The sequence below is a fragment of the Oncorhynchus clarkii genome, chromosome 28 (assembly GCF_045791955.1).
Source record: "Oncorhynchus clarkii lewisi isolate Uvic-CL-2024 chromosome 28, UVic_Ocla_1.0, whole genome shotgun sequence".
NCBI lineage: Eukaryota > Metazoa > Chordata > Actinopteri > Salmoniformes > Salmonidae > Oncorhynchus > Oncorhynchus clarkii.
Window position 1 is genome coordinate 23514950 of NC_092174.1, and position 12317 is coordinate 23527266.

General features: G+C 41.6%; 1 protein-coding gene across 1 annotated transcript; it reads left to right on the forward strand.

The window, feature by feature from the left end:
* Positions 1-1882: 1882 nt before the first annotated feature.
* Positions 1883-7122, forward strand: LOC139387183 (ankyrin repeat domain-containing protein 33B-like). The gene is made up of 4 exons (XM_071133247.1): positions 1883-2833; positions 5281-5410; positions 5620-5760; positions 5863-7122. Exons 1-4 carry the CDS (start codon positions 2381-2383, stop codon positions 6675-6677), a joined length of 1539 nt encoding a protein of 512 aa, XP_070989348.1. The 5' UTR covers positions 1883-2380; the 3' UTR covers positions 6678-7122.
* The last annotated feature ends 5195 nt before the right edge of the window (positions 7123-12317 follow it).

A 12317-nucleotide genomic window follows, 5' to 3' on the forward strand; every position in this document is an offset into this window, starting at 1 on the left:
ATATAGTTTGTGGTGTAGACCTTAAATACTGGGCCATACATGAAGGGCTGTACTCTTTTAAACAGCAACTGACCTAGGTCAGTGTTTCAACCTGGACTGACCAGAGCCTACTGTACTATTTGGTTGTTGGCAGAACAGCTAATCTGCTCAACTCCAAGATAACATAAAGACTAGGACGTTATCTTCAAGCCGATTTAAGTCAAAACTGTAACTAGGCCGTCGTCTTGGTAAGTAACTCCAGTGGATAGCTGGCCTTGTGTTTTAGGTTATTGTCCTGCTGAAAGGTGAATTTATCTCCCAGTGTCTGTTGGAAAGCAGACTGAACCAGGTTTTCCTCTAGAATTTTGCTTGTGCTTAGCTTTATTCAGTTTTTTTTTATCCTACAAAACTCCCTTGTCCTTCCTGATAACAAATTCCTCTCTGGCAACTGAGTTAGAAGTCGCCTGTATCTTTGTTGTGACTGGATATATTGATACACAGCAAACTGTAATTAATAACTTCACCATGCCCTAAGCCGATCTGATCTTGTTGTTATTGATTTACGCTTCATAAGTGTTTTTAATCTTATTTTAACAGCCACTTATTTGAATGTTAATACATTAACTTTACTACATTATTTTGCATGAGGCCCTACTACATTATTTACTACATAGCAGATCAGGGTTGCCTGGTTTTAATTGTGTACTGATTTGATATTGGGAATTAAATGTTACACTCATAAGTAGTTTAGCATTGACCTGACATACAACATATTGCTAAAGGCTTACCAGTTCAGGGGCCTACTTCTGAGGCCTACTTCAGTTGACAGCATCAACTAAGGAATCAACTATGGAAATTATATATTGCTTAATTAAGATCAGGTCCAGGGTCTACCATACACAGTAAGCAATCAATCATTTCAAGATCTGTAGATTGCAGCTGAATTTGCATAGCCCCCGCCAGAACAATCTGTAAATCCAGCATTTGAACGTGCGATAATTTTTTTAATCAAATTTTCTCATTATACTGAGATCTTGAGTTTGATTGTTAGAATTCTCACTGTGTAATAGAGTGGATAGGCATGTGTGAGGAGCAATGAACAGAAGAGACTTTCAAGAGGTCTGTTTTTGCCACCCACCTGATCACATACAGTACAAATCACTAAGACTATGGCGCTCAGACAAGCGTGGGATCCACACTGTCAAAAGGTGCATCGTAAAACTGACACATCCAAGCTACACCCAAGCCTTTAGCTGCTTCTAAAATAATGTCAAACAACAACCAAAATAATATGAATTAGTGGCAAGAAGTGTAGCTATACACTGTGAAGGAAAATGAGGGGGGGGGGGACGTATGTAAGAGGCCATGTTATTTTTGCTGAATCCAATTACCAGTCAGTTAAAACAGATCTAACAGCAGCCACAGCCAACCGTAGATTAGGGTCATGGACAAATGTTGCACAACTCGTAAGGGTTGAAGGTAAGGAGGTAATGTCATGAAGTCACTTTTATGGGGGATACCCATGTTACTGTTGGAACAAGATTTAGGGTATGGGTATTGGATATGACACAAAACCAGTATAGCATAAGACAGGAATGCAATGAAAATGTAGTTGATGTGTTTGCACAAAATCAAAGATATGTGGTTGTACAAATTCTAAATGATCTGTGAGTTGAGCTTTAGCTATGCAGACCAAGAAAAGTCAATACAAACTATGCATTGTTCAACTATGCATTTTGGGAGAGAGAGAAAGAGAGAGAGCAGAGAGAGAAAGAGAAAGAGAGGAGGATAGGGAGAGAGAGGGAGAGAGAGAGAGAGAGAGAGTGAGGACTGATTAAAGGGATTAAGTAGCGTCAGTTTAGACAATTCTTCTCTTCCACATCGGTATAAGGAAACAAAATGATTTACAGCAGGGGAATAGAAGATTAGGGTATCAGCACAGCAGGATGTAGACACTATCTAAAATAATTAAGTGCCTTTTGTTGAACAGCATTTTGTGGGACAACTTTGGCGACAAATGCATTGAAGAGATGAATTCTCAAGCTGTCACCGTTGTTGGCTGTTGCCATTTGGAAAGTGAGAAATACAGAAGGCAAATGAAGAGCTGATGAGAACAAGAGGATCCTTTGAGGATGACAAGGTCTTTAATGTCCTTCTAATACTTCAGAGAACAAGCTTTATTGATGGATTAAAGGGGACATTCGGAGACATCCTCCTCAAGTGGCTTTTGAACCAGAACAAATGTTAGATCATGTTCCAGTTAGGGGTCATACTGACTTCTGCTTCCTCAACAAGACCTAGCTAAGTATTTACACTTTGAATGAGAGAGAATTGGTCAGATGAGATTGGGATTTTGGTGCCTTGTTCTTGTTGTTGTGGTGGATTTTAACCCGCGAGTTAAATGGTGCTGATCATAGAGGACTCAGGTGGAGGTGGAGGGACGTTGTTAAAAGTTCAGCAGAATGGGATCTCTGGAGGTCAGGCGGGGGCTGTCAGGGGTCCCATAAATGAGGAGTTGGAGACAGTCGCAGACGACAAAAATGAGGATCCTAATGTGGGAGACAATGAGGACAACAACTATTACGATGACGACGACGATGATGTCTATCAGGAATTTGAAGAGTTTGACTTTGACACATTGCCAGATCGGCCAGAGGATAGCAGGAGTATCGCCTCTGATGACTCCTTCTATCCACCTGATGAGTCTCTCAAATACAGGACTCCCAGCCCAGTCACCCCTGAACCGCTGTCTTTCTTCATGGCCTGCTCCAATAACAATTCCATCATAGTGAAGATTATGATAAGGCAAGGGGTGACAGAGGAGGAAGTGAGAGAAACAGATAAGAACAACAGAGTATGTTTGCATTGTCATTAAAGAGATGAACTAGTCAATGTTCTCTGTGATTTAGAGTATGTCCATATTATCAAGTAAAGGCTAACTGTACAAACTTATAACATGGTCTCTGTTTCAATGTCCACACGAACATCCTACTTAGAATTAAGCAATGTATAATGCTTTCTACATGGTATGCTAGTATGGACATTGGAATATAGATCTTTGTAAACGTCGGTTTCCACAAGATGAGGAATAAGCTTTATGTTGATTTGATATGAAAGACATTTTAGTCTTTTTGCTCCCGTTTCTGCATTTGTACTAGACACCCAAACTGTGTCATTTCTGTGGACAGTGACAATATCAGAGGAATACTCAGAGCGGTTGGTTAAGCCCTGGAACAGATGGGGGGGGGGGGGGGGGGGCGTTGAAGCAGCTCGTAATCATGGCTGAGCTTTTAAAAGGTTCACCCAAGATATCAGGGTGCAGCAGGACAATACTAAGAGGGGGTTGGTGCTTCAAATCCCTTATTCTCCACACCATTCATGACCATCATGGGTACCCAACAGGTAGACATTGGGGTTAGGCATTTTGCAATTTTGGTTGTGTTTCTCACTGCTGTATCCTCATCAGTGGTAAAGCAATAATACTAGGGATATAACATAGCAGCCTACACATTCAGTGACAACTATTGATCATTATATTCAAAAGGTGTTGCATGTAGATTCCATAGAGAGAAGTTCCGTGATTTTCCTCAGCATCTGATCAAGCTGAGAAACAAGGCTTACCCTTTGACCTTTTAAATCCCTTCAACGCGTTGTGAAGAGACAGACTAACACAGTATAAATACGTGGAGAACTCTGCTGTCATGCTACACCTACAGTGACGGTACGTGTCTGGATGGATAAATGCAAATGTCCTCAGTTGTTTCACGTTACATCCTACACTGACATGACATGAGCCCTAATGTGTGTATTTGTATAGATGTTAACAAACACACACACAGCAGTGTTTTTAAATCAAACCCTCTGAATGCGGACTGTTTGAGCAGAGTAGAAACTTACTTTGGCAAGTCTAAAAGTGTACTTGTCTTTTTTCCAATTGACTCAGACAGATGATGTTCTCCCATGGGTTGTTTATACATGGGGTGTTGAATATGGAAACTTTCAGTTTTAATTCCTCTTTGGTCCCAAAGCTTTGGTATAGGCCTACCTCAGACATTTACCTTAGAGTTGAATATGGAAGCCATAAGCAGTGGGAATACTGGAAGCTCTGCTGATCCTTTAGGTTTTCATGATTAGTGGGCAAAATTCTTTGTTTACAGTACACATTTTCTAAGGAGTTTTCTTCAGATGGCTTAATCGTGATTTGTTTCACAGTAGCCTTGGTGACTGGGCATTTCCCCAAATCCATAAACTGGGTCATTGAGCCACCCTTGTATACTGTTACCTATACGTCATTATGCTATCTTACCATAGGGCTGGTGGGCTGTGATTAGTACTGTAGGCAGCAGCAGGCAGATGGTTCAGAAAGCTCCAGAAAGACAATTAGCTGAGACTTAACTTGGAATTCCCTTGGGGATCATTAGGCCTGTCGGTTGGGGATCATTAGGCCTGTCGGTTGGGGATCATTAGGCCTGTCAATTGGGGATCGTTAGGCCTGTCGGTTGGGGATCATTAGGCCTGTCGGTTGGGGATTGTTAGGCCTGTCAATTGGGGATCGTTAGGCCTGTCGGTTGGGGATCATTAGGCCTGTCGGTTGGGGGACCATTAGGCCTGTCGGTTGGGGGATCATTAGGCCTGTCGGTTGGGGATCATTAGGCCTGTCAATTGGGGATCGTTAGGCCTGTCGGTTGGGGATCATTAGGCCTGTCGGTTGGGGATCATTAGGCCTGTCGGTTGGGGATCATTGGGCCTGTCAGTTGGGGATCATTGGGCATGTCAGTTGGGGATCATTGGGCCTGTCAGTTGGCGTCTCTGGCTATAAGTCACCCTCCAAGCATATACGTTTATCAGTGTTGCTCTAAGTATTTGTTTATTTTGATATAGTTTCTATTCTACCGTGTCAACACAATTCTAACACCACACACCTAGAACTAGAATAGCTGTTAATGTGCCTCAAAGACCAGAGATATTGAGCACTGAGACCACGGCCTTAAGACCATAACGCTCCAGGGAGTGTAACAGTGGCAGAGTCTTGGGTTGGTGAGCTTTACCTGTGTCCTTAGTTAGCTACATCGTCATTTGTAAGCACTAGCAGCAGTCACGCCTGAACTTTGAGATCTAATGTAGACAAGTGACGTACCGGTAGTTGTGTGATGTACTATACCTTATGTGCAAGGTCAAATGTTAGAGTTGAACAGTACAACACTGTGCGTCAACAGATTTACCTTAAGGGCTAATCTTTTTTGTTGTCATCCAAAAAGAGAGATATGTCATTGACCTTTGCATGTGGTTTGTGTTTTTCAGAATGGGCTGATAGTAGCCTGTTACATGGGCTGGGTGGATGTGGTCATAGCGCTCTCTCAGTGTCCCCACATCGATGTCAACTGGCAAGACAGCGAGGGGAATACAGCCCTCATGACAGCTGCTCAAGCTGGTAAGAATCCACATATGTTTTAAAGTTGAAGGTTTGTTGGTTCCTAGTACAGTATATTTTTGGAATGTGTCAACACAAATAGGATTATTCTCAATGAAAACAGACAGATTAAGCAAACAGATGTATTGATCTGGAAACAATGAGTATAATTCCACGTGGTTCATTGTGAATAAGGTGAATAACACATTTGGTTTATTTTTCAATGCCAGGTCACATTATGATATCCAGCTACTTGATCAACTACTTCTCCAACCTGGACCTAGAGCGTAGGAACTGCCATGGATTCACAGCTATGATGAAGGCAGCCATGCAAGGGAGGGCAGATGTTGTTCGTTTGCTCATGTTGTCAGGTAGACCTAAAATAATTAGTATTTCTATGTCATTTTTTACAATGTTTTCATTGTCTCTATTTTGTTCCTGGACTGCCTTTATCTGTGTATTTCCTATAAAAGGAGCGGACGTGGAGGCGAGGGACTACGGGCGCAAGATGACCTCCAGGGAGTGGGCTTTGTTCACATGCCGCTACGAGACGGCCTACCTGATGATGCGTCTGATGGCCCAGCCGTGCGCCGAGCAGTTCTGTGAATCCTACAAGCTGGAGTGGCCCATGCTGCAGGAGCTGGTGGCCCAACGCCAGGAACCCAAGAACTGCTGGCAGAAGGTGGCAGACAAAGCCTGCTGTAGGTTCTCCCTCCGCATGAAGACGGACCCTGTGGACGACGGTGTGATGGACCACATGGTGCGCATCACCACCGCCCTGTCCAGCCCATTGATCGCCACCGCCTGCCACACCGTGGCCCTGAGAAGCCCGCCCTGCATTGGGAAGCGGCGCTATGCTGTACCGGAGATCCTCAGGAAGCAGCGAGTGGACGAGCTGAAGCGCCTGGGGCCCGACCGGATCAACAACTACAAGAAGCTGTTCAATAACTCCCGGGTGCAGTTGGTTCCTAAGAAGACAGACCGGAGGGCCAGCCTGCAGACCCAAATGTTGCAGGAGGTTGCGGTGGCCGGTACGTCTGCCCTGAGGCGTGCCAGCTTGCTGCCCCTGAACATGATGAGGAGGAGCAGCGTCAGGCCGGGCATTGTGATCCCCAAGGTGAGGCTGTGCAAGGCCCCCTCGGGGCCCGCCTCCGAGAAGAGAAGGAAGAGCAAGGACCCTGCGCTCCTCCAGCTCCCCAAGTGGAGGTACAAACAGGCTAAGGAGGAGAGGAGGAGGCAAGAGGAGGAGGAGAAGCAGAGACGTTTTCCCACAGTGAGGAGGCGGTGAAAGAATTGAGCTATGAGGAGAGGGCAAAAAAATGTCAGGAGCCTTGGGAGGTGAGCCAACCTTTTATTACAATTGGTACTGAGCTGAAGAGTTGAAGTGATCACCTGCATTCGAGATTTTAAGGATTTTGCTACTAGATTATACTGTAGCCATGGAGCACCATGTCTTCCTGTCCTACATTTGGGTACTCTGTGTTGGGATGGGAACAATTGGCTTGAACTGTGCACTCACTGTGAGGAATTAATACTTGAACTTTGATCCAGATTTATTTTTGTATGCATTCTTCAGATTATGACTATGTTTGATATTTCCATTGCAAAAGGATAACTCACGCTAACACAATATTACCTCTGCACATTGTTTATTGTGTCAATGTTTCAGTCAGACATCCCCAAAAAATACTGACACCTACTGCATATTTAGGTTTATCTGAATGTTAAGGATATTCTCAAGGCAGACAGTACACTAATCAGTTGGATGTTTCCTCAACTGTTAATAAAGGATACATGTTAGTACACTCCCCTATGTGTACTCCAGCATTTTGGAACAAAATGTTAGCTTTTATATGAGGGTATTTTCATACATATCTGTTTTACCATTTAGAAATTATTGCACTTTATGTATCTACCCCCCCCCCCATTTGAAGCTGTCATAAATATTTGTACAAAATAGTGATGTGATCATGATTAGATATAAGGAGGGGGTATGGCAATTTCTACTGTAACACTTAAGGAGCAACACCACCTTCTGCAGGGTAATGTGATTTCACAATACAGGTATATCAGGACAGGTGGGGGATTATCCATTAAAAGAACACAGCAAGAGCTGTTAAAGCTATCCCAACAAAACACTGAGCGATGTGGAGTGGGATGTTCCGGTGCCAAATGAGCCTCAGTTTACCCAGTGGGTACTCATTCAGGTAGATTCAGCTGGAAGAATGCAAATTAACCGTTTGACTGGACAATTAAAAAGGTGACTCAAGATTAATTCAATGCAATGAATAGGTGATGTAGGTCTCTAACAGTCGGCTACAACTATTTGACTTCCTATCAGTCAGAAGGCTATATTACGTAAAACAATGCTCCTTGTCTATGTCACAAAGGCAATCCACCACAGGATTCGCTGCCCCTCCACACGAATATCAGTGAATATTGAAAATGGTCCAGGTGATTATATAACTGCTCTAAATTCTCTGCAGCATCACATATTTGCATAATCACAACATTACATAATGTTAGCATTTTCACATTGAAGAAAAGATAAAATAATACATTTCCTTTACTGTTCCAAACGAATATCAAATTCATGGGCCATGCGGTCAGTATCTTGAGCACATTTCTGCTTAGTTGCATCGGTATCTGTATCTGCTGTGTGCATCGCAGTAGTACTAGGGTCGTCACTAGTTACCACAGCCAAAAAGTCATAAACCCCGCCTATTTCTAAAATGTATCTTCTTAAAATGTGATTTTAAATGTAACCCTAACCCTAACCTTGATCACACTGCTAACTTTATGCCCAACCCTCACCTTAAATTAAGACTAAAAATGTCATTTTAGTTTTCATTAACACTTAGATAAAGCCAATGCTGACTTTGTGGCTGTGGTAAAGAGTGCAAAACAATACTAGACCAAAGACATGTATAACTAAACCAAGATAGACCACAGCCCAACGTTTCAAATGAGAACAAATTAGTCATAGTGGGCTGAACAAGCATGGCCAAGCACGAGCTAGCGAGATCCCATTGGATCCCCGTTTCCGTTAGGGAACAGCTAGTCTGTAAAGTGCGCGTGTGCAATAACTCAAATCGCCTTTGCGCTCCTAAACAACGATAAAAAAAAATGTTTTACTTTGGCAAGGGGTAAAGTCTACAAAACTTAGTCCACTCTGTTCGTAAGAGTTCTAGTTTTGGGAACAGAAAACTGTGTTGATATCAAATGTTTCATCGATGAGAAAATTAGCAGAATGTCGGCCAAAATCCATCTCGTTCAATCTTATCCCACTGCCGGCCACTGGGCTTCCTTTCACTACCATGTTTGGTAGTGAGTGGAAAAGCCAAGCGGATGCGTCACATTCATACATCCTGAGAAATATCTGTTCTATCTGTGACTAGGCCTTGCAGAGTAAAATGGCAGACCCGACCTGCATGAGGAGAGTTGTCCCCAAGATACCCACTAGAGGGCACTGCAGACTGGTCCAAACAGTTGACATACAGTCAGGCTACACACCGCATGCTCCTTCCCAACACACAGGCCTCAGAATGATTGATTCTCCCAGGATTAGCGAAACAATTAAAAATTAAAGGGATACAATGGAATATTCAATCGCTTACATTCTAAAGTATAGATCGCTTCTTTTCAGATACACTAATGCTGTATCTGGCACACTGGTGAAAAATTTTAGCATTTTTACAGAAACAGCATAGGCCTTCTTGTGCCTTCATTCATCCATTCATAATCTATGTTCTTAGCTTTTAGAGTGCAGTTTTGGGAGCTGTGATGATCCTAAGGCAGATGACAGAGAGAGAGAGGCACGACAATGGATGGATGGTAACCTCGGATTTAGCATTACCCAACTAGGCCAGCAGCATGGCAATTAACACCTATCACAGTGGTAATTTCACAAGGCTGCAGCTCACACAGAGCTGTCAGCATTACCTCCACTCAATGTCAAAGAGAAAACATTTAGAGAGAAACTGTAAGGACACCCCTCAATCAGTCTGCTGCCCTCAATCCCCTGGCTGAGCTGGCTGTGGAGGATTTCTATCAGATTCTGATTGGCTTGAAACTCTTCACTAAGCCTTGAGAATAGGAAAATGTGGATTGGAATAAGAAAATAAATTCTTTATACAATTATTATTATTATTATTAGTATTTTTTAAATACTCTCAAAGTAACTGTAACATGCTGTCGGCACATCTAATAAATATTGGTGTAATTTTGAATTAGTGGAATGGAAGCTACAAAACAAAGCTAGGAGCTTTGTATGGTGGTTTTGACTTCTCAACAGTCACATTCCATTAGCAAAATGAGTTCACTGCACTGAAATAATTTGGGAAGTGTCTGATTGGAATGTTAATTCAAATCTCACACTTTTTTTGTTACACCGGTCTGTCTCCTTTGGTTACAGGGGAAGTTTAGGAAACACTATGTTCTGAATCTGGAACGTCACCTCATCAAATCACCATTCAGACACACAGGGCATTGTCTCATCCACAACCGTGTCTCATCCACAACCGTGTCTCATCCACAACCGTGTCTCATCCACAACCGTGTCTCATCCACAACCGTGTCTCATCCACAATGTGATTGCAGATCAAACTTTATATTTGAGTTGAGTTCGTTTACTTCAAAGAATCAAAATATTTTCTCTATTACTTAACTATATGCACATATTGATGTAGAGGAGTAAACATCATTCCTCTGGCTGAACCAAAGTTTTTCGAACACAGTGAGCACAGACAAACCACACAAAGTTTTTGGTAACGAACAAACAACCCCAAAACAGTGACTCTTAGATGGTCAGTTTATATTTTTGTAGCAGTTTCAATCTGTTGAGGCAATAAAAAGTTTCACTTCTATAAAACACATTGTCTAGCAACAAAAAGGTTACTGACATAGTTCAATACAGTTTGTCAGGTATACCTACTTTTCACAAGGACTGTGTCTGTTTTCAGATGCTAACTAATGAGAAGGGGGATCGTTTTAGGACATGTTGAACAATTTGGGTGTTTGCATCATTTATTCATTGTTCAAGCATCTGAAGATAACCCAGAAACTTCTAGAACGATATGTAGGGGAGACCAGAGCTCGTTGTCAACTTTTAACATACATTTCTTCTCTCCTGCATTCAGTTTTAGTGTGTAGTCTACCACTATTTTAATTCACATCGACTTAAATGAGATTTGTTCATGCATTAGTGGGCAATGTCATATATTTTTCTCTATGTTGCCACATAACGTTATTGTAACATTTGATCAAAAGGAGGACTCACTATGAAACCGTGTGTCATGCTGGGGAAAGGGTGCTACAGGGTTTGTAGAAAACGACCACTTTTGTTCTTTCACAGATAAACACACACACAGACTGGATCATCAGCTCCATTGTTGATAACGGTTCACCACATTGACAAGTTTAAGGAAATCCAACAAGGATAAAGGGGATCATTTCCTTAGTCGGTGATGAAAGACATTCACCTGTGACAATTTCAATACTCAAAGCTAGGGACATGAAGTGGCAAAATACATTCTATAAACACCAAAATACAAAGTTCTGTAGGTGTAACTTTTAGCACCTTGTCTTGTAGATACGAGGTCTGTGACAACTTCCGTAAATTGTGGATATTCAGCCCCTGGTCTCCCCTATTTCTCATAGCAACAACATGACTACAAAGTCAACATTTTAGTGTGCAGACCAGAAAATGAAGGTGAACAAAACCCTACATGTATTATGAAGTCTTTTCCATAATGTTGCTGCTTTAAGTGACATCCACATCCCCACATAAAAAGTATATATTTATATATAATATATATTCATACTCTATTAACAGTTTAGTCTACCATTAACTTAATTCCCACCCATTTCTGAAGAAGAAAAAAAAACGGACTTTCTTAAACATTGATTATCTTTCAACACAGATTCAACTAATTTGTACATATTTGGAGGGAATTAAGCTCTCAAAGATATTATTTCCGCCCCCTGGTAATGTTCCAGTCTTGTTACAGTGTATATATAGCTTTATTCCATTGAAACACATAAAAAAAAAGCATTTACAAACTGGCATCATTAGAACCAACAACTTGCTGTTGAATGTAAACTTCAACAGAAGTTCAACGTTACCCCTCAGCTTGGATATAACCATGTTTGGCACATTTTAAAAAACTGACAATGAGCACAATTCACTAGGAGGCTTGTGGAGGAAAAAAAATGTTTTCATGTAACACAGCGTTTTAGGAAATAAAACGTATTTTGAGTATATCTACCGTCCATCCGTAAACTGTTTTAGGCAGTGGAAGAGCACCAAGGAAGTGGAATGATGCTGTTGAGCCGCTTAACTCATTTAGGTCCACCAATTCACATAATCAGATTAGCAATAACTTTGAAATCCGTCCTTCATTTCGCTGCGAAAACATGTTTCATTGCTTGTAGTGGTTTGTTTGTGTGCAGACATTGTACTCTCTATTATCCCCCAGAATGTAACAGACAGACTAACATTATGCTGAGACAATAAGGAAAGGGACACAGGCAATTGTGTAATATACACAATGCACATGTATCTCCGTAATGTACATCAAATATTTTACATCAGAATTAAGGATTAAAAAAGTAGAAATAAAAAAAGAATTATAACAAATCAAAAGATACAAAGTCTAGAAGCAATTATTTTGCCCAGAGATTATACTCCTTACACACAACACAGGTTGAAGCCGTACGTTAAAACCTAATAAGAGTTTGTGACTGACAACTATTCTCTAGCTTGTGTAAATGACACTTCATTTTCTTGTGCTTCACATACTAATCTCTTTACTATACCACATATTTACAGTTGTCTTCCTTCTAGAATACTGCTGATCATCTCCAAGATATTCCGCTCCTTACACTCCAACGCTCAAAGCTTTTGGTGGTGACCCCATCATTTAATACC

Bases quoted from the DNA above. Each gene is read 5' to 3' on its own strand.
- LOC139387183 (XM_071133247.1), top strand. From the start codon at position 2,381: ATGGTGCTGATCATAGAGGACTCAGGTGGAGGTGGAGGGACGTTGTTA. The intron at 5,411-5,619 runs GTAAGAATCCAC...TTTCAATGCCAG, and splicing joins CATGACAGCTGCTCAAGCTG to GTCACATTATGATATCCAGC. The intron at 5,761-5,862 runs GTAGACCTAAAA...TTCCTATAAAAG, and splicing joins TCGTTTGCTCATGTTGTCAG to GAGCGGACGTGGAGGCGAGG.